This window comes from Buteo buteo, chromosome 6, assembly GCF_964188355.1.
Source record: "Buteo buteo chromosome 6, bButBut1.hap1.1, whole genome shotgun sequence".
Lineage (NCBI taxonomy): Eukaryota > Metazoa > Chordata > Aves > Accipitriformes > Accipitridae > Buteo > Buteo buteo.
Genome location: NC_134176.1, coordinates 3,586,741 through 3,607,847, shown reverse-complemented (window position 1 = coordinate 3,607,847; position 21,107 = coordinate 3,586,741). Strand labels below are relative to the sequence as shown.

The 21,107-nt window shown below is 46.7% G+C and overlaps 1 protein-coding gene across 1 annotated transcript in view; it reads left to right on the top strand.

Annotated features, from left to right (window-relative positions):
- The window catches only part of NIN (ninein), a 65,217-nt gene that overhangs the window by 25,410 nt on the left and 18,700 nt on the right, over window positions 1-21,107 (top strand). Inside the window, exons 5-21 of the mRNA XM_075029455.1 lie at window positions 737-776; window positions 2,242-2,432; window positions 3,564-3,710; window positions 4,419-4,586; window positions 5,905-6,041; window positions 7,472-7,612; window positions 7,790-7,964; window positions 8,940-9,050; window positions 9,869-9,958; window positions 11,353-11,506; window positions 11,832-11,953; window positions 13,442-13,968; window positions 14,723-16,804; window positions 17,992-18,117; window positions 18,749-18,818; window positions 19,786-20,001; window positions 20,366-20,479. Coding sequence (XP_074885556.1) covers window positions 737-776; window positions 2,242-2,432; window positions 3,564-3,710; window positions 4,419-4,586; window positions 5,905-6,041; window positions 7,472-7,612; window positions 7,790-7,964; window positions 8,940-9,050; window positions 9,869-9,958; window positions 11,353-11,506; window positions 11,832-11,953; window positions 13,442-13,968; window positions 14,723-16,804; window positions 17,992-18,117; window positions 18,749-18,818; window positions 19,786-20,001; window positions 20,366-20,479 — 4,611 coding nt within the window. The remainder of the gene's footprint in view (window positions 1-736; window positions 777-2,241; window positions 2,433-3,563; window positions 3,711-4,418; window positions 4,587-5,904; window positions 6,042-7,471; window positions 7,613-7,789; window positions 7,965-8,939; window positions 9,051-9,868; window positions 9,959-11,352; window positions 11,507-11,831; window positions 11,954-13,441; window positions 13,969-14,722; window positions 16,805-17,991; window positions 18,118-18,748; window positions 18,819-19,785; window positions 20,002-20,365; window positions 20,480-21,107) is intronic.

Below are 21,107 nucleotides of genomic sequence, written 5' to 3'. Positions count from 1 at the left end.
CCAGATCGCACGTGCTCTGGAAGCAGATGTCCCCATCGCGCTCGTCGGTTCGTTGCGGCTTAATTACCTGTCATGGATGCGCGTTCCCTGGTGCCTGGGATGCCGGGGCTCTGCGATTGGCGTGGGTGACGTGCAGAGGGGAGCGGGGCCGTGGGATGGGGTTGTGCCGTGCGAGTTTCTTCCAAGGGCTACCCGTGATGGGGATGCTCAAGACTCGGTGTGCTGTGCTCGTGTCCCGGCTTGCAGGCTGGCTGCGTACAAGATCCACGTGGGCTTGCGGGTAGGTGTTCTGCAATGGGAAAATAGGGTGCTGGAAGGAAAGGATAACCCGAACTCGGGTGGTGGCTATATGCAGCCCATGATCTTCCCTGCATCCTCATCTTGACCATCAATACCTCTAAGACAAGCAGCACGGTTTGTTTGGAGGGCAGCTCTCTCCCTCCCTCCCCATCAACCTGCCGGACTGTCGTCTGCCACCTTTCGTGGGTCATTTGCAGGGTTTTAGGCGTCTTTTGCTGCAGCGGTGGTTTATCCCCACCGAAGCACCTTGCCTGCCAGAAACGGGCAGCATCAAAGAGCTGTGGATTGCCAGCCCAGCCCGCGGGGAGCAGGGAGATGAAAGCCTGGCGGCATCGCTGGAGCCGTGTAGCTTGTTTGATGCTGATCGTGGAGTCTCTTTCATACGGGTGATGTCTTGCAATAGTAATAACTCGGGAACCTTTTATTTTCTCCCCAGCGCTGGAAGACGCGAGACAGCGAGGAGTATGAGGCCGAGGGTAAGAGCAAACAGCAGCACTTGTATGTGCTTATTCTTTTTTTTGCCTTTGAAGATGAATCGGAGGAGCACGCTAAGACGGTCTCAGGCCAGCTGGGTGTGCTGAGCAGTCCCAGCCTGGCGTGGTGCAGAGCTCGGGAAGGTGCACGTGGGGCAAGCAAGCCCCGAGCTGGGAATGAAAGCTAAAGTGGGGCTCCTTGGAGGGCAGAGTCTTGTGCCTTACCCTCTCTGCCCTCTTTTCTCCCTCCTGCCCAGTGCAGAGGCTGCCCTGCTGCCAGCGCTCCCAGTCTCCCTGGCCTCAGCATCCCCAGAGCAGCAGCCGGGGCTGGTCCTGGTCCCCGCTCCGGCCCTGGGGGGGCTGCTGGCTGTAGTGGAGCACGGTAGGCACTAGATGTCAGCACGGACCAGTCATTAAATGTTTCCTAATTGTCCAGTAAGGGAGAGCAGGGTGACCCCCAGGGTGACCGTCAGGCTTTGGCACTAACCCTCAGCACGCAAAGATACGTTTATAACTAAGCCATGCAGCTTTTAATTGCTTCAACGCCTCTTCCGTATTTCAGCTGCTCTCTAACCCCTACCCCATCCAAAGGGACCGCTTTTTTTTTTTCTCCAAAAGCCACTTTTCCAGCCCCAGGATGAGGTAGTGGATGCAAGGAGATGGCCTTGCAGCTGAGCAAGCTCTGACTGGTTTGTGTCTAGTGAGTGTTTCCAGCTGGGTGAGACTGCACTCCGGGCATTTGCTGGAGGTAGAGGAAATGTGTTCAGCTGAAGGCTATTGGTCTTTTTTTTTCTTCCCCTGAAGGGGTGCTTGGAAGTACTTGCATCAAAATATACTCTACAGTTTACATTCAAAGGGGATGGGAGTTTAGGTGGCTCCACCTGGGGTGGGTGACACTTATGGAGATAGGCAACCACCAAAGTTCTCAGCCTGGTCAAGGTATACGTGGATATGCAACTTGCTCAGGCCTCTCCCTTGATCCCATAACTGCCCAGAAGAGGAAGGGTCCCTTCTCCATCCATGCCAGCGGCCGAGGTGGGAGGGCTGCGCTTCCCCTGGCCACCAGCCCGCGTTGGCCATCGGACTCATCCGCGTTGGCCATCGGACTCTCATCCACATCCCCAGAGATACTCCTGGCCACGGTCCCGGCCGCAGCTCGCCCTGCGCCTGGACGCGGGGTTCCCTCGCCTGCGGTGGCACGTGCGACTTGAATGCTGAGCAGGATCTGCTGCTTCTGGTAGGGTCCGATAGCCGTGCTGGTGCCGGTAGCTGTGCCCCAAAATTACAAGAGTGCTCTGTGCAGGGTGAGGTAAGGCGAATGGTCCCATGGGGTCTGATGAGCAAGGAGGGTGGCTCTGCTCGCTGCAGCAGCGAGTCTTCTGTGATGTGTAGAACGCCCGGGTCTTCTGGTGGTCGCTCCTGTGCAGTGGATGGGCAGAAACCGGAGCAGTTTCCCCCCCGTTTCCAGGGCAGCTGCGCTTCTGGAACCCAGATGACTTGAACGCCTCCCCCAGCGTCTCGCTGCCCACCCCGGACTGGATAGAGGAGAAACTGCAGGAGGTCTGCGAGCACCTCGGCATCACCAGGGACGGCCACCTGAACCGCAAAAAGCTCGTCTCCATTGGCGAGCAGTACGGGCTCCAAACGGCGGCCGGGGAGGTGAGTGGCCACGTACGGACCCACTCGCACCAGCACGTGCGCTTGGGTTTTAGCGTGGCCCCCCAAAAAGTCTGTCCTGCGATTGACTGCGAGCCTGAAGCACAAGTGCTGGTTAACAGGTCGCTGCTTGGAAAGCGGTTTTCAGCTCCAGCTCGCGGCTTTCCAGCGAGTTTCTTGGTGTCGAACCATCAGACGTGGGAGGCTGCTCTAGTAGAAGGCAGCTGGCAGCCTTACTGACACCATAGCGTGCGTGTCTTCTCATGCAATCGCGGAGTAAACTGGAATTTAAAAGCATATCCTAGATTCCAAGCATGTCTCCTTAATCCCAGAAATCTTCTAGCTAGACAATGAATATGGGTTAAAATATTCGTAGATGGTTGCTTTTGACTTTGAGAAGGCCTGCAGGCAGTTTCTGTCCTCCAGGAAGAGTCCACAAGAAAATTATTTCTTTAGCAAAAAAAGTCTCCTTTCAGTTTAGGATTTAGTTTTATAAAAAAAATCAGACTGTTTTGCATCTTAAAATAACATGGTTTGTAATCATTTCCTTCATAAAATGTGTTTCTGAGCAGGTATTCCTTTGCAGCATTTGCAACAGAATGTTTTCAGGATAACAAGGCAGAAAATGGAAAAAATAGACTGTAGACAAAGAAATAGTGAGGGACTAATCTTAACATCTCTGGTCCTAATAAGGTTGGTCTTGCTTTTGAGAAAGCAGACTGCCCTGAAGCATAAAACAGACTTCTTATAACCTTGCAGTGCCTTACTATGGTTTTTTGCCTGGTCACTTCACAAGCTGCTGGGGTTTTGGCATCTGCCTCGCTACCTTGCACTGAATTCCTGAGGTCACCCTGTCTCGAGAGCAGAAGGAAACCAGGGGTTTTCATGCTGCCTCGCAAGACGGAGGCTCCAAGATGACCAGGAGCTTACACGCTTTTACAGGCAGGATTTTCGTAGCATATGTGGCTCTAATTTTCTATATGAGGGTCGCTGTACCGGTGTTAGGCTGATGCAGGTAACTCTTTTGGGTTTTTTTGGGGTTTTTTTGTAGAGCCTTGGGGATAGGGTGTTCTCTGCTGTGCCAGATAGTTTTTGGCCATAGCAGATGTGATTTCTATCCCTTGCCGCTTGCAGGTGCTTGAAGAGGTGCTCCATAACCTGGAGCAAGATGGCACCATGAGCGTAGAGGACTTCTTCTACGGCTTGTTTAAAAACGGAAAGTCACTGACACCTTCGGCGTCTACTCCGTACAGGCAGCTGAAACGACACCTCTCCATGCAGGTGAGAAACCGAGGTGGATCCTGGGGTTAAAAGCAGGAGGAGGGGGAGAAGTGCTGAGCAAATCCCACCTAGCCTGTCTCCTCCTCTTCCTCCCCGTTTGTCCCTGTCGGGGCAGGGGGATAAAGCAGCAAACACCCTCACGGTACAGGGGAGATGGCTCCCCTTTAAAGTAGCGTGGCTTGGAGATGGTTCTTGTAAGCTGTGAAGTGTAGTAAGTAAATGGTGTGAACGGGACGTGGGGGGAAGCGGTGGCCTGGGCTGGAGACTGCGGGCATGCAGGTCTCGCATCTCTAATTATTTTTTTATTTTGAGAGAGAGTTTGAAATCTACTATCTGTCTTTGCCTGGAAGCTGAGGGCTATAGCAAAAGCACCTGTGCATACATTCCCTGTAGCGTTTTTTGGGGAGGTGACGCTCAAAACCAGAAACGGACGGTGGAAAACACTTTTGGAGCATTGAGGACAGCTCTGAAACTGTTCCCCCTCAGATTTATTTTAAATCCCAAGCGCCTGGTTGTGCTGCGGTGCCGCGAGGTCAGCAGCAGCGCTCCTGCCGCGTGTTTGCTTGGCAGTGAGGAAAAGCAGACCTTAATCCTTAATCTCCAGAGTACTGTTTAGCGAAATTACATTTATAAGCCTTTCTCGTCGCGAGGTGGCCAGATGCCCGGCTCTGCCCGTGCCCCGTCGTACCCTCTCCCCTCTCTCGGCAGTCCTTCGATGAAAGCGGGCGGCGCACGACCACCCCCTCGGCCATGCCCAGCACCATCGGATTCTGCCTCTTCTCCAGCCTGGATGACGGGATGGGCTACGGCTGCGTGGAGGGCATCCTCGACTGCTGGCACCAGGAGGGAATAGAGAACAGCCAGGAGATCCTGAAGGTAACCGGCAGCTCCATGTCATCCCTTTTATTTGCCTTTTTTTTTTTTTTTTTTTTTTTTTCCTCCCTGGCGTGCGATGCTGAACTGTAGCTGCATCCCACTCCCCTTTAAAATTCCCAGTGCTGGTGACAGGAGTCTAACTGTTCTGGGAAACTTCCAATAATTTCCTTTATTGAAAAGATGGTGCCTCCTAGGGAGCTAGAAGTTAATGATAAAAATGTAACGTGACTTCCAGCTTAGCTTGAAGAGGTCACCTATATTTGCAGAAAGCAATTTAATTCCTTTAGCTCACTGAATAGCTGCACCTGCAAACCTTTCAGCACTGGGATGACCTGAATTATTGCTTGCACTGAGGTGGAGGACAACACTTGAAACCCTGCTGGGTAATTAGTGTTTTATTATACAGAGCAAAAGGGTAATGGGGGGTGAAAATCAGATACTTGAAGTAAACCCCATCCCTGTCTGTCCCACGAGAAGCTGTGGACGGCAGAAGATAATTTCACGTGTCTGTTCTGAGACCATCGCTGGGTTCCCAGCAGCGATGATGGCAGAATTCTCTCGGCATTTAATGTCCGTGCGGATGTTGAACATCCAGGCTGTAGTAAACTCTGCCATTGCTCAGGCTTTAAAACCCACTTGCAGCCTGGGCTCGTGCAGGCCAGCTTGATAACCCGGTACTGTTTTCACTGGACTTGCGTGATACACCTTTACCTTCTCTTCCACTTGTTGCTTTCCGTGGGTAACTTGCTTTGTTACTGGTGTCACCGGGGTGGTTTCTCTGGTGCTTCAGCCCCCCCACAACCCCTTCTGTGCTCCGCTTTGTGCTCCTGCAGAGTTAGGTTGAAGGAAACTACTGCAGTTGCTGATGATAACTTACTTTCTAAGAGGTGGGGTCTTTGCTATCAAATACCTCCTACGCAGCTTCTTCTGTGTTGTCTCTATTGCAAGAGCTGGGCTTGTTTAACATGAACACCTTCCACCGCTTTCTTGCAGCATTTGAATATGTAAAAAGGCCGGTGTAGTTAGGTCCTCTAGAGAATTAGTATTTTTAATCAGGCATGGGCTTAATTTCCTGTTGGTCTTGCAGCACCACCAGGACACTTTCCATCTCCACAGCTGGCAGCAGCTCTTTAAGGTAGGACGGTGGCAGAGATGTCTGGTTTATTGCCCCAAAGGCATTTGTGACAGTTTAATCAGCGAGCAAAGATCTTTTCTGAGCCTCCTCATTTTATTCTGTCACTTCATGTACAAATGTCTCCAGGCTCCTGCAGGGCAGGAAAGCTCGTTCTGCTCTAATGTTGTGGGGTTTTTTTTGCAGGCTTTGGATTTCAGCTTGGATGGGAAGGTGAACTTGACAGAGCTGACGCTGGCACTAGAAAATGAGCTTTTAATAACCAAGAACGGAGTCCACCAAGCAGCCCTGGCGAGTTTCAAAACAGAGATCAGACACTTGCTGTAAGTTGCCAGGATCGCCGGCTCTGCCGCTTCCTCGGTGCCCTCTCTGTTCGGCCAAGCAGGAGCTTAAGTAGCAGCCGGCTAATTAATGGTGGTTCGTAGCACTTCTCCGAGGGGCATCGGCATGGTGCTGCTGTCTCACTGGAAGGCTAGGTTCTCTGTTAGCTTGGTCAGAAACTTCCAACTTTCTCGTTTTGCATGGGTAAAACACTTAAACCCAAGTATTGCAGAAAAATATACTTAAAAAAAAATCAAAAAAAATCAAAGCAGTAGGCTGTTGCCAGCCATGCTGTGCAGTCTGGAAATGGTCACTGCAATCTGCAGCAGTCATTGACGGCCAAGGAATGCAAAACTTAGGACAGTGGCTGGTGCAATTTGATAAGAAGTACTTTTAATCCTAACTGATTTCTTGCACTAGGGTTACGTAGGTTTTGCCATGTGATGGGGGTGTGGATGAGGTACAAAACCACCCTGAACCTGCACTTTTTTCATTTGCAAGTCAACACAGTTTGACTTTGCACTGGACTTGCCATGCAGGCTTCTCTATTGAGAGAGTGTAGGAGATGGGAAACATTTCCCTGTACGTATATTTATTAATTTATATACATGTACTACTGAAGCTAAAATATTTCTTCCCACACACTAATGGATCATCTTGTCCACCCCACTTTGAAGACCCCTGCTCTAAGCATTGCACCCTCAGTTTTGCATTGGTTCATTCCTGTTGTGGAACCATTGGATCCATCTGCTGCATGCACAAGCTCCAGTTGTTAGTGGTGTTCTGTTTGTATTGTAAATCTTTAAATAGTTTAGGTATTTATCAGCTTATGCATCCACCTCCATGCGACACCACAGATGACTTTTGCCGGTCATTAAAACTCCACGTGTCCTGTTACCTGCTGGCTTGCAACTTGTGCTCGCAAGCTGCCTGCTTTGCTTGTATGAAACCTCACAAGATGAGGCTTCCCACTGTTTGTTTGCATCTACATGTCGAAATACCTGTTTACGTTCACTCAGTGAAGAGATTTGTTGTCAAGTCCCCATCAAGAAAGCTGCTCAGTGTAGCAGATCTTACAAGCTTTTGATCAAAACCAGATTGCGTGTAGCGTAAGGATGAAGTAGTAAAGGTAATAAAGTGACGAGAACAAGTAAATGGGGCAGAAATTGGCCTGGCAAAATGGGATAGCGTTGGAATTTGGGGAGGGCTAGACCAGAGCTGAGGCATTCAAGTGTTGAGGTCCCAGGACCTATGGGGATATCGAGACATGTCCAGAGCTACGTGTGAAAGTTCATATCTAGCGACTAAATGCAATTGATAAGACCCTCGGAGAGCTTTCCAGGCTGCTCTTCTCTGACAAGCCTCTTGCAAGTACGTTCTTTAGGGGAGCCGAGAGGGGTGACCTAATCGAGGGTGGCTTTGCTTACCCTAGGGAGCGGGTTGATCAAGTGGCCAGAGAGAAAGAGAAGCTGCGGTCCGACTTGGAAAAAGCTGAAAAGCTGAAATCCCTGATGGCGTCCGAAGTGGACGACCACCACGCCGCGATTGAACGCCGGAACGAGTACAACCTCAGGTATGGCGTCCCGCTTCACCCTTCCCGTCCTCTTTGGCATCAGTGCTGCAGCGTTGCAGGGACTCGATGACGGAGGTGGTGGCTTCGTGCCTGCCGATTACCACCAAGCTTCCCTCGCAGCGGTGTTCGCCGCCTGTTTCTTTTTACGAGCTCTTCCTACCTCCGATGCCTTTGTAGGAAGCTGGACGAGGAGTACAAGGAACGAATTGCAGCTCTGAAGAACGAGCTCCGGAGAGAACGGGAGCAAATCCTGCAGCAGGCTAATAAACAGCGGCTGGAGCTGGAGCAGGAGATAGAAAAGCTGAAAACCGATGAAAACTACATCCGGGACCGCCTGGCCCTTTCCTTGAAGGTAACGGGGACTAAATGCAGCCGGCCTTTTCCCCCAAAAGACAAGGATGCCCAGAAGTGGGGAGCGAGGCTTGGGATGTAGTCGTTGTTGAGATGACGTGTTTCAGCTAGCGCGTTGAGGTAGCTGAAAGTAATTTCAGCAGCAAGCTAGAGGTGTATCCGTGAGAATTGTTTTTTGGGTCACCTCGATAGGTTACTCCTTGGATTCGTGAAGCTCCAGTTCAAATCTCTGCTGCCATCATGTGCAGCATGTGCATGTGTACAGCTAGTGGATGGGCTGTCGGCCTTGCTGGCACTTTGGCTGTCCGGCTGGGAGATAATACGTCTTTACAAAGCTTCAAATATTGCTTACCAAAAAAAAAAAATCTCTAAATCAAGTTTGCTGTTTTTCCTTTGGATAAACTATCTGCTGCCTGATGCAGTGGTATTATTCACCTGTGGCCCCACAGATTGAATATTTTTCCAACATTTTCTTAGAAAACACTTAAGTCACAACTCTTTTCTGAATCTAACAGCTGCATGACCATATAATCTAATTTTTTTTTTTAAACCGAGCAAAAGTTAATGGTAATGGTGTTGTCTTAGAAACAACATCAAAAGTGCTGACAGTCAGAGGGAGCTTATACACCTATACAGGTGGTCAGGAGAGCAGCTTTTGAAGGGGTTGGGCATCCTGTGAGCATCAGAAAAAACATAAAATAGCCCTGAAGCTGCCATCTGAAAGGTGAGAGGAGCCAGGGAGTGTGGGGTTTGTGAGCCAGCTGTAAGTCTGGTGTTCATGCTTGCTGTTTTGCTGTGGCAAGAGGGTTGTCCGTGCGTGGATAACAAATTCACAGTTCCTGTCTTTGGCTGAAACTTGTAACAGTGTCATGCTCTGACTTGACTGGGAGATTACTCATTTTTTTAATGAGTTACCACGTGTTAATGTTTTCCTTTTCCAAATGCTGAGGCTGTTGGGGGGTTTTGTTTGGTCCAGGAAAACAGCCGCCTGGAAAGCGAACTATTGGAAACAGGAGAAAAACTAGTCGAGTATGAAAGTTTGGCAAGCAAACTGCAGAGGAACTTGGAAAACGTCCTGGCTGAGAAGGTAAATCCTCCTTTTCCCAGTATGCATCCAGAATTAAATTGCTTTTCGGTTACTATGCTCGAGCTGCCAATTTAACTAATAGCTGGAGGCTCTTGGGTCCCTCTCCAGATGTGACCAAGGCACAGCCTACCTTATTGGCATGGACTGCCTGCCTGACTTCCAGTTAAGGAAATTAAAGATGCTCCACCCTAGCTGTAGTTTTATACTAATTAATGGTAAGGAGCCTTACAGTGAAGCAATCATCCTGCAGATCTGCAGGGATATTTTTTATTTTTTTTTTTTCCCTAGCACATAGTTTTGGATAGACCCAACATGCAGGTCCTTTCTAGGGAAGATGATACACGAGGTGTTAGGTGTTATCTGGCATCTCTGCTAAACTTAGGGGAAAATGGAGGTGAACAGCTGACCATGGTTGTATTACAATAAACTCCTTAGAAGATCAGCTTCTCCAAAGGCATTTCTGTGCATCTACAGACAAAAGCTCATATACTGGGATTCTCACCCAGCATCTGTTTTCCAGATTTCTTTAAAGCTGGGATTATTTATCAAACTGAGATGTGCATATGTTAAGCTAGAAAGCTGTGGTCCGCAACCAAAATTAGCGTGAGAGCTGCGGTGAGACAGTAGCTAGTATTTGTTAGGGAGGTTGCTCGTTGTCCCCTACCAGCAGGGAAGCAGAGCTTCTGTATTTAAAATAAAAAAAAAAAATCAGAGGGGAGAGGGTGCAGGCTGCAGGTCTGCTTGCGAATGGCATCTGGGCAGTGATGAGCAGGGCTGTTTCGTGGAAGAGTAACTGGATCCCGTTCGTGCCGTTTCAGTTTGGTGACCTGGATCCCAGCAGCGCGGAGTTTTTCCTGCAGGAGGAGAGGCTGGCGCAGATGAGAAGCGAGTACGAGCGGCAGTGCAGAGTAAGTGGAGCCCAGGGCTGGAGAGCTGGCACCCGTCTGCCCGTGTTCACCGAGAGCATCCTTACCGCAAACAGCAGGGCAGAGCAGCGATATAATGCTGCTGATTTTTTTTATTTTTTTTCTTTTCTGATGTAATGGCTTTTTTACATTAATCCAAGCTCTGGGAGGGGGGTGGAAAGCTTTTGCCGTGGAGATAAGTGGGTGAGCTAAGAGGGTGAGGTGCCCCAAGGGTGGGCTGGGAGCGGGTCTCCGGAGCCTCCTTCGTTCCCCAGCTGTACGTCGAGCTCAATTCCTTGCGCAATTGCGCACTAGCCGTTTTTTTGATTTACGAAATAAAGTTTGCCCTAATTAGGATTCAGAGTTGCAGGAACTTACAGCAGAAGTAAGATATATCTGAGTTTCGGTGGTTTCCAAAACAGTAGCGTTTTCTTAAAATAAAACTGAAAATGTAAAGCTTGTCTTCTCCTCCACAAATCTGGTATGGCTGAAACACTGCTTTAAGGTGGGCCTGCAAGTTACCTAGTTACGTCTACTTTTTGATGACTACAACGGTTACTAGCATTCAGCTCATCTGCTCTGCGTGATCCTTTTTGTTCAATAATGGACTATCTTGGCAAAAGGCTGTCTCATCTGAAACAGCATGGTAGCTCTCTTAGTTGCAGTTACAGTTTAAATGCAAAGATCATTTAGAAATATTTGTCGAATTGATGCTTCTTGTTAAGTCATTGCTTGAATATGCAATTTATTTTCTTTTTTTGAGTACTGGCGGATATGAATCAGTACTCAAGGTTCACTTTCTGAACCTTTCAGATCTGCAGAATTGTGTGTTTACACATTCAGGGATTCGTTTTCCTCAATAAACACTGTTCATTGAGCTGAGCTCATGGCATTTGGCACAAACACTCGGGATATTCCTCTGGCAAGTGGGCAGAAGTACCAGATGGTAAATGCAGTGATGAGGGTATCTCTTTCCTAATTTGATCTTTTCCTTCTGATTTGATTTTGCAAGTAGATGGTGGTTGAGGAGGTATTTCTCAGCTGTTTGAAAATGTTCCTAAGCTGCTGTTTAAAAAAGGTCATAGGAAGAAGGAATAAAGTGGAAGGTCCTGGAGCACGGTCTACTTTAGAGGCAGAATATATACGGGCTGTCAGTCTGAAGAAGGTTCTGCTCTTCTAGTAAGAAAGGCATCTGTTACTTGCGCAGGTTGGAACCTGGCGAAGGGCGTTGTTTTGCTGATAGGAGGATGACTAACTGTGGGATGATGGCAGGATTATTGACAAGTCTTTACTTACCGTAATTCCCTCTTGAATGTCTCGTCGTGGGAGTGTGTCGATGTACAAATGCTCGGCTGCCTTGGTTGCTTTCACTCAGGCTTCTTTTTCCCCCTTCTCAGGAACTGCAAGACCAGATAGACGAGCTGCACTCGGAGCTGGAGGAGTACCGTGCCCAAGGCAAAGTGCTCAGGCCTTCGCTGAAAAACTCACTCTCGGAAGAGTTTGACATTGATATGAAAAGTCATGGCAATAGTGGTATTGAGCCTGACCAAGGTAAAGCACATCTCCTGTATGACCAACTTCTGGGCTGTAGGTATTTACGGTAACATCTTAGAGGCAATTACGTAAAAACTTTCCCAAACCTTCACAGTGAAGAGTCAAACGCTACGTCCGTTTTGCTGTTTAACATTAAGTGGAATATAGCTGCTGTACTGTACTCAAAGCTGAAATTAATGTTTGCAGTTTCTTGTCTGTGTGTGTGATGGGAATTTGAGAGCTGCAAGTAGCTGCCTAAACAAATTTAAACTGATGAAATAATTCTGTTGAGAATGTACCTCTCTGGGCCTCAAGAATATGTGTATAATTACTATTTTTAAAGGACTCGGTTCAGAAGACTGCAACCCATTAAATATGAGCATAGAGGCAGAAATGGCTATTGAACAAATGAAGGAGCAACATCACAGGGATCTACATCACCTCAAACAGGAGCTCGAAGACACAGTAAGCTGTTTTAACTTAAAACTTCACAACTTTTCCAGCCTCTTCCTACAGGTGGAACAGTCTTGAAGAAGGATTCTTAATTTCTGGTGAAATTATAACTTTTCTGTGAATCTGAGCTTCTACCTTCCCTGCTCCTTCCGCACGTTGCTGTGCGATGGAGAGGGCTGTACGAATGCTGCGGTAGATCCTCACGCCGCCCACCAGCTAACGAGAGAGCAGCGAGCCTTTCCGAGGCAGTATTGCATTTTCTGTCTTGAAAGCCTGCTGCATCTGAATTAGCCACTTCATTCCTGCTGGCATGGGATAATTGTGGGTTCGAAAGGCTGCTGGTGGGAGTCTGCATCGCTAAATGCTGTGCTCACGCAGTCTGGTGGCGTTGAAACGCGGTCTGTGCGGTGGGCAGATGGAAAATGCGCTGTTATGATACCTGAGCTACCAAAAATGGGCAGTCAGCTCCCCATTTTCTGGGTGTCCATCTGCAGATTCATCTTGCCACGCGTGCAGAAATATCTCCATTGCCTCTACATGGAGAAAGCTTGGGTTGAGATGGGCTGACGAGGCTGGGGCAGCTCCGCTCCGGCGCTCATCTACTGAGCGATGGTGAGCTGGCAGAGCACGTTTATGGCCAGTTTATGTTAATATCCGTGTCAGGGTCACGGTGTTTCCCAGCAAGTAAGACCTACCTTGGTCTGCAGGTGAGGTGCGCTGGTGTAGAAATGGCCAGGCTTGTTCTGCAGGAGTTGGTTCAGGACCAGAAGTTGGGGGTCCCATCAGGCTTCCACTGCATCTGTCAGACCAGTGCCCACCTCCAGATGAGAGATGGCAATAGAATTATAATTGTTATAGGACTATAATTTATTCGTTTCACGTGTGGTGTGACACAGGTACACTGAAACTGTATTGTGACGAAGCTGGGATGGGAGTGGGAAAAGGGGATGAATAGAATATCACCCCCAAAATCATTACTTTTCCTTAAGGGTTTGTCTCATGTCACTTGTGTTTAAAAAAAAAAACAACAAAACCCACAACCAAAAAACCCAACCACCCACACAACAAACAAAACCACCCAAACAAAAAAACCCACCCCCAAAACCCAAACAAAAAAACCCCAACCTTTTTAAAAGGAAAGGCCTCGTCTGCCCCTTAATTTGGGGAAGGTTTTGAAAAAGTAATCAGTGAAATAAAAAGAGAGTCCCCTTGCAATTTGCAAGACTGACTTAGGACTTTAACAGTTGTTTGTGGCTTCTCTTTTCACAAATTCGCTTAATGGAAAAGCATGAATTTCACTGGCTTCTATGTAATAATCATCTTTATTCCAGTAAGAAATTAAGCTGAGCACTTTAACAGTCTTTGCAGGGGAAATCAATTTAAGATGCTACTGTGTAAATCAAAATATTCTGTAGAATATATGGAAATATTTAATACAGAAACATTGAGAAAACATCTCTGTAGAAAATGAACTAATCCAATCTGTTTTTCTTTTTGTAGGTGAGTCATTACGAAAAGCAGCTAGATGAGACAAAAATCCACTGTGAGAAGGAGCAAGAGGATATGAGGAAGAAGTACACCGAAGAGATGCATGTCATGGAAAAGCAAATAACTGGCCTTAAAAATCAAATTACAGAACTGCAAGGAGAGGCAGCAGAACTCCGAGAACAGCAAGGAAAGCTTGACTGTAAATATAATGATGAGAAAAACAAATTACAAATGCGTTTTGATGAGGAAAAAGCCAATCTGCAAGAACTGTTGAGGCAGGAGCACGAAGAAGACGTTAGAGCCAGACTAGAGCAGGTAAACGAGAAGTTTAGTCAGGAACGGGAAGAACTGATTCAAAATGGTGTCTGGGTGGAAGAAAAGATGAGAGTTTTGGTGCAGACACTGCAGGAAGAGAAGGGGGAGCTGGAACGCGGCTTTCATGAGCAGCTGAAGAGGATGGCAGAGGTGCATGCCCTGGAGAAGGAGGAGCTCCAGCAAGAGCTGCTGCGGAAGCACGAGCAGGACCTGGAGGAGGAAAGGTGAGTGTCGCCGCTGGCGGGGACAGTACTGGTGTACGCTGGCCTCGATGGCTTGGCGCGGTGACCAAGGTCAATCTAGTGCAGAAATGATTCCTGATGCGTAACGCAAGTGTATTAACCGTGCAGTGCTGTTACCTGTTTTATTCCCGAACGCTGGGCTGCTATCCAGGGTTGGTTTTTTTTCTTCTGGCCTTTCTCAAGCAGATATTTATATTGATTTTTAGCTCGCCCAGAGGCAAGAATAGTGTTAAAGCATAACCAGATGTGATTAGCTTGAGCTCTGTTCAGGATCCCTGTGCTTTTACAAATCCCTGCTTTGTCCTTTTAAAGCATTTGGCTTTTCAGAGTTGTTCTTTTCTGAAGAAGTTACTGGCTGGTAAATGCATTTAACCAAGATTGAGTGTCAAAAGAAAATGAAACTGTCCTGGGGTGACAGGGAGAGGTGGGGGTAAGAACATCTGCCCCCACAAATCTGATCAAAAGTATAGAAGGGCATACGTTGTACAGGAAACCTTTTCTGAGGACTTTTCATGAGTTATGCTTTTCCAAGGCAATTAGATTTTTATTTTTGAAGTTTCAACAAATTGCCTCAAATTTAACTTTGGCTCTCGGAAACACCTGTCAAATAGTACTTCATCTAAAACTCAGTGAAAAAGTAATTTTTTAGCTTTTTTTTTTATTCAGCCTAAAAAGCCATTTGAATATCTTTGAGTTAGCCCAGAGTTTAGTAATAAATTATGTTAACCATGTTTAGGAAAAAATTGGAAAGTGACTATAACAGAAGAGCATCTCATGCAGAAACTCAGTTTTCTGTCGACACACAAACACTTGTGAATAAATATGAAGAAAAGATCCAAAATCTGGAAGGACGTTACCAGCGAGAGTTGCATGAACTTGCTGAACAGCAAAGAGAGGAGAAATCTCAGTGGGAATTTGAAAAGGATGAAATTGCTCAGGAGGTTGCTGAAGCTCACGAGCAACTGAAGGAAAGTCTGGCAAACGAAAAGGCCGTTTCTTCTGCCCTGACCCAGGAGAAAGATCTCCTGGAGAAAAACTTCAAGGAAGAAGTGAACAAGCTTGTGTGTGAGAGAGAGCAGCTTCAGAAGGAGCTGCAAGACCTGAGGAATGCTGCGGAGAAGCAAGAGAAAAAGCTGAACGATAAAATAACGCAACTCCAAAATGAACACGAAAAAGAGCTCAAGAACAAAGACGAGCGTATATGCGTGGTGGAGGAAAATGGGGAGCTGGTTAGGCAAAAGCTGGAGAGACTTGACAGTGAATATAAGCAAGAGAAAGAAGACCTCAATTCTAAACTTCTCGCTTTGGAGAGTTTAAACAAAGACATTTGTGTAAGAGCAGAAACGGAAAAGGCCGAGATGAGTTTGGAAATCTCAAACCTTCAAGGGAAAATACAGAAATTGCAGTGGGAGACCTATAGTTTTTCCGCACTACAAAATCATTATAGGGTCCTGGAAAATGAGTACGCCAAAGCAAAGAGCAAAATTGCTTCTTTCTCTGGGATGGCGCCCCTGGGAGATGATGCGGCTGTCCTCTTAAATCTGCAGAAAGTGCACGAGCAAGCCGTGAAGGAAAATGTCAGAATGGCCGCTGAGATCGTCAGGCTGCAGCACAGGTTGCAGGCTGCGGAGCGGGATCCCGCGCCACCTCCCAGCCCCGGCTGCTCCGATTCCGACTCCGGCTCGGAACGGTCTCAGCTGCCAGATGAAATGGATCCCATTTTTGAAGGGTTGCCCTGGGATGGTAAAGATGCAGACGAGGGAACGGATTCAAATGTCCCTCCGCTTTTGGAGGCTGATAGTACAGACCTGGAAGAAATGACCGAGATTGATTCAGATTTGGAGAAAGCATGTGTGAAAGCTGGAGAAGGTGGCCGTGCACTCGAAGTGCAGGTGTGTCGGACGCAAGGAAGTAAAGCAGCGCTGGAAGCTGATGGCAATTGGGATTGTGACAAGAATCAAGAGCTGCTTTCTCGGGTGCCTCTGCTGCAAAAAAAGAGAGAGCTCGAGAAAACTCTTGAGAGAGTTCCCAGACCAAAAACGCTACACGACGATGTTAAACAGCAGAAGGTTCGTCTGCCAAATCACAGAATAACTCCCCAAAATAAAGGGTTTGTTTCCGATGCTTTGAAGCTGCAGGTTGAGCTTGAGAAGGCTGAAGAACTGCGCGAAGCCTCTCTCCAGCTTGATCATGCTCCTGGGTCAACAAATGGTGACCTGAAAAGTGTAATAGCTCAGCTCTGGAAAAGGGTCAAAGAGTTAGAAGATAGATCAATGGCACAGGCTGAACTTCTGTCACTACAAGAAGAAATTCAGGTAGAAAACGAGGATCTGAAATGCGAAATGATCAAGTTAGTTGAAAAAAATAAAGTGCTAGAAGACAACCTGCAGAAGCTGAGAAGCCTTCATTGCAAACTAGAAGAAAGTAAACTGGCAAGTATTAAGCTCAGAGAGGAAAACACACAGCTCCTCCAAAAAGTCAAAGAATGTGAAGATGTCCAAGAACAAGATGCACAAGGCAACGCAGAGGCTCACCGTGACAAGTTCAGACTGCGATGCCAGCTTGGGAAGCTGGAAGAACGTGCTGCCGCGTTTACAGGTCAGCAAGGCACGCGTGCCCAAAGCGACGGCACGGTGAAAGAAGGGTCGCCAGAAAAGAGGGAGCTGCAAGAGCCCAACAGAAAGCCGAAGGAGAAAGCTGCTGCTCTGGTTAACCCAAATGACGTGCATTCCCACGAAGAGAGAGAGGAGAGGAATACAGTGGTGCACGGCTTACAAAGCACGTGCGCTGAGCTGCAGCAAAAAGTTGATCTTCTGAGGTAACGTACGCTTGCAAAACTTTGTGGGAAACATGCCGGCCCCACAGTAATCGAATGTGCCGCTTAGAAACTAACCTAGCGTCCCGCTCATCGCCTCATAGCCGCCTGCCTGCCTGCTGTATGGTTGCTGCATTAACCACTGTAGTTTAACTTTGATTAGAGAACAGTGCCTTGGACTCTAACTACTAGCAAGCAGGCTGTTTAATCGTGGATAACGACGGTTGAAATAAATGTGTGTGACTTACTCTTCTCTGACCGTGACCTAACACGAATGGTAAAACAGGAGCAACCTGCCAGCTGTTCTGTCTGTGGATGTAGTCACCTTCGCAGTGTGTAGTTATTGGTACATCAGCAACCCCTGTATTTTAATGTCCGAAATACTATGGTAACACTTCCAGAATGCTTTTAGCTTTTACTAATATCCTTCTTCACTCTGTTTACTCCTTTCTAGTACTGAATGTTACTTGGAATGTTAAAAGCGCTTCCATTTTTCTCAATGTTTAAGTTAATACTAGAGAATTATGGTAACTTTCTCAGCAGGAGCACTTAGTGTTAGGAATCCATCAGGCGTGTGATACGGTAAATACTATTATAACACAGAGAATATAATAGGTTTTACCTACTTGTTTTTAACTGCTGTATTTCAGCAAGGATTTTTTTGGAGGCCATAAAGTGGCTCCAAGTGGCTTAATTATTGTTCAGCACCAGCTTCCTGCAGGAAATTGTTCTTTCAGGTATTACACCGTGGCTAAGTTCTTTCTTTACGGTCGCCTCAGGACAGAAAAGGCACTTTCCAACGCTGCTGTTCCCAGCATACTGGGCTCTAGAAACAGCTTGCTCTCCTTGCAGTCTACCTTCTGTGGTGTTAAGCTGTTTAAAGTTATGTTATTTGTAACTTAAGGACTGAAAGGTATAGTACAACATTAGTGTGAAACTTTTACTAGGTATCTTAAATTTTAATTAACTAGCTGTACAGAAACATGCACAAAAGCCCCTTTTTCAGTGATCTGGGAAGCACTCTGACTAAATGAAATGTAAAATCCATATACCATTCATACGGAAAATGAGTCAATTGTAGCTTTGTCTTGAAATATTACAGGTAGCTTTAGGCCTTTAGGAATTTTTCTCCCTGTGGGCCTAGATGGTATACAGAAACAGTTTTCACTTGTCTCATCTCTCTGCCACAGATGCGAAGCCGAGAAGCTCAGAGAAGAAAATACTATTCTGAAAAATGAAGTGACTTTATTAAATGAGGAAGGTAGTGCTTCCAGCCTGAAACTGAGGGAGCTAAATGGATCCCGAGAAGAAATGTGGTAAGGATTCAATGGGGCGTGTACCACGTCTATGCCTTCAGGCTCTTGCTGCGGTGCAGACACGATGCTTACATCCCTTCTCTCGAAGCTCCTTCATCTGTTAGATATTCTGCAAAATTTGAAACAGGCTTATTTCATGGTGCCATTGGAAATCCAGCTGCCTGACGGTCTATTCCTCATCCTTTCCACCTGCCCCAGCTTGTCCTGCCCGTTCCTAGAGCCAAAGCAGGGGCTTAACTGTAGGAGTTCAGATGACCCAGTAACACATACAAACACGGGACCTACTGACGAGCTGACCTGACGCAATTCTTCTTGCTTCAGCAAAGGCAGAGCTTGTTGGGCTGGGGTAGCCTTAGGAAAGGCAGGAAGATGTACGGGGTGGCAGAGTGTTTCAGTGATTTGGTCTTTTGCAAGTAGATAACTATCCGTGATCCCGGGAGGATTCTTCCCTTCTGGAAAAGAACTACATATGGGGTAGTCTGCGGAACTGAGCGCTTGCCAAGCCTATGCAAAACAGTGATGCTAAGCAATAAATAAATATCCAGAATTACCATTCAAAATCCAGCCCATTCTTGTAGGCGTGTATATTAAGAAGTGACCCTAGTGTTAATGAGCTTTCATTTTTCCTTAGGCAAAAGATAGAGGCTGTGAGAAAGGAGAAAGTGGCTGTACAGAAGATGGTTGACAACCTGAAAAAGCAGGTATATGGACTGAGCCCATAACCTTCTCTGTAGAAATCATCACTGTGTAAAAGCTGTTCCTTAGATGGTCAAAAAGGCAGTAGAAAATTACTATTATATACATTTAAACTTTTTGATAACTGCTCTCATTAACTGTTTGGGACCGATACGAGGCTTGTTTGACCTGATCAGAAGACAACTGTAACGCTACGGTAACTCTCTAGCTTACAGACTTGAGAGCACTTTCCATAGTCGGCTTGGACAGTGTATTTAATAAAAATATAAAGTTAAAAATCTTTCTTTTGTAGTCTTTGTGGGTAATGCTCTGCAGCAGCCCATGGGAAATAGAGGTTATGTGACTCAGCCTCTACTTATTTCCCAGCTAGCGGGGTCTAGGAATGCTGCCAGCCGTGACCCTTTGCTTGTATCCATGAGACTGCTACTTTTATTTTAAGGGTGGTTTGTTATGCTAGGCAAAGTAGGAGGTTTAAGTAGCTCTTACATTCATGTCCCTCTTAGTATTGCTTACTAAAATTCTACTTGCTCAGAATAATCTACTAGCTGACCAGCATAAACCCTCAAATATACATCAGCATGGCAAAGGGAAGGAGGAACAGAGCGGCGTGCCAGATGACTGATATCATAACTGCTGTAATTGAGGCCAATTATGAGAAATTAACAGTTTGTGAGGCTGATCGTGCATGCAACAGGCCATCAGGAAGATTCCTACTCCTAAATATGGTTCTACCCTAAAATTAGGGCGTGGAGCAAGTTAAACAGCTATAGGGAAATAAAGCAAGCAGTGCTACTGGGGTCATGACTGACACAGAGCACAGTTAACAGCTGTGCCCCGCTGCTCAGAGTCACCATTGAATTGGAGCGATGCTTGTCAGGTTTTTTAATCATCTCAATAGAAAGGAAATGTTTTTAAAAAAATCTCATCCCCAGTGTAAAAGCAGTCATGACTGACACTGCTGTCCTAATTCAGGTAGCAGATCTGAAGACCAGGAACCAGCAGCTGGACTCTGAAAATACAGAACTTAGCCAGAGGAACTCCAAAAATCAAGCAGATGTGCAGGATCTTAATCAACAGCTGGCAAAGGTGCTCAAGCAAAAGGAAAGGGAAGTGGGAAAATGTACTCTGGAAGAATGGGAAAAGGAGAGACTGGTACTGAAAGAGGAACTGGAAAACTCCAAAGTAAAGGTACGGGATTATGCTGTCCCTAATGGTATGAAACAATTGAACTTTTAGGAATGGAGAGGTGCTGTGGTGGTCTTTCAAAGCTGAACTTCCCTAAGTGCTAGCTGCAAACGTACATGCACGCGGCAGGGGGGTGGAAGGTAAGCATGGCAGCAACCAAAAGCAGGGAGGTAGAACTGTGCAGGCTTGTCTTGAACGTGGAGCTTAGTGATACTAAATATTTACCTGCATCTTCCAGCATGCCTGTTCTGTTCGGTCCAGTGCCATCCCAGCTGTAACCCATGTCACTGGCTGCAGCATCCTCTGGTTAATCTTTGTTACTTTGCATGTCTCCTAAGTTGCAATCTGAGTCTTTTCTTTTTTGCAGTCATCAAATATGGTGTCTTCCTTGGAGATGGAGCTGTCAAAAATGAAGGTTCAAGCTCATATATTGGAGCAGGAGAACCACATCCTCAAGCAGGAACTCGAGAAGACAAAACCGGTATGGTGTCCTATTTGAGTGCCATCAGATAATGCTGGCTGTCTCTTACTGTGCCCTGCTCTCTTGCCCGAGTTGGAAATAGTTAATGTCTTTAAAGAAAGGTCACAACAGTAGGGTAATATAAATCCTCCTGAAACAGTCTCTGGGTACAATGCACAATTGTTCAAATAAGGTTGGTTTAACTTAGCTTTTGCCAAAAGGTCTTCCGGAGTAGTGGATCTACAAAGACAGGCTTTGACAGTGAAGACAAAGATTTAAAGCTCTAAACAAGGAACAGACAGGGCTTTTCTAGTTTGTGCAGATGGGATAGGCAGGGGAACGTTTTCCTGTGTAACTGGTAATACCCATGTAGCTCCATTTAAGGACTGGTCTCTTCCAGCATGTCCTCTTGGAGAATTCCTGTTGCTAAACCCATCTGGAGACGTCTCACAACTTCAGAGGATAATTGCCTGGAGGGCTTGGTTGTTGCCTGTATAAGCGTGGTTCAATTGGCTGTAAATATATGCTAATAAACATAGATAATGAAGGCTACAAATTAGTTTAGCTCTCCTGATTAGGGTTCCACAAAGTAATTTTCTTTACAGCGTAAAGCACTCATTTGATGCACCCAATGCTTAGGATAGATAAT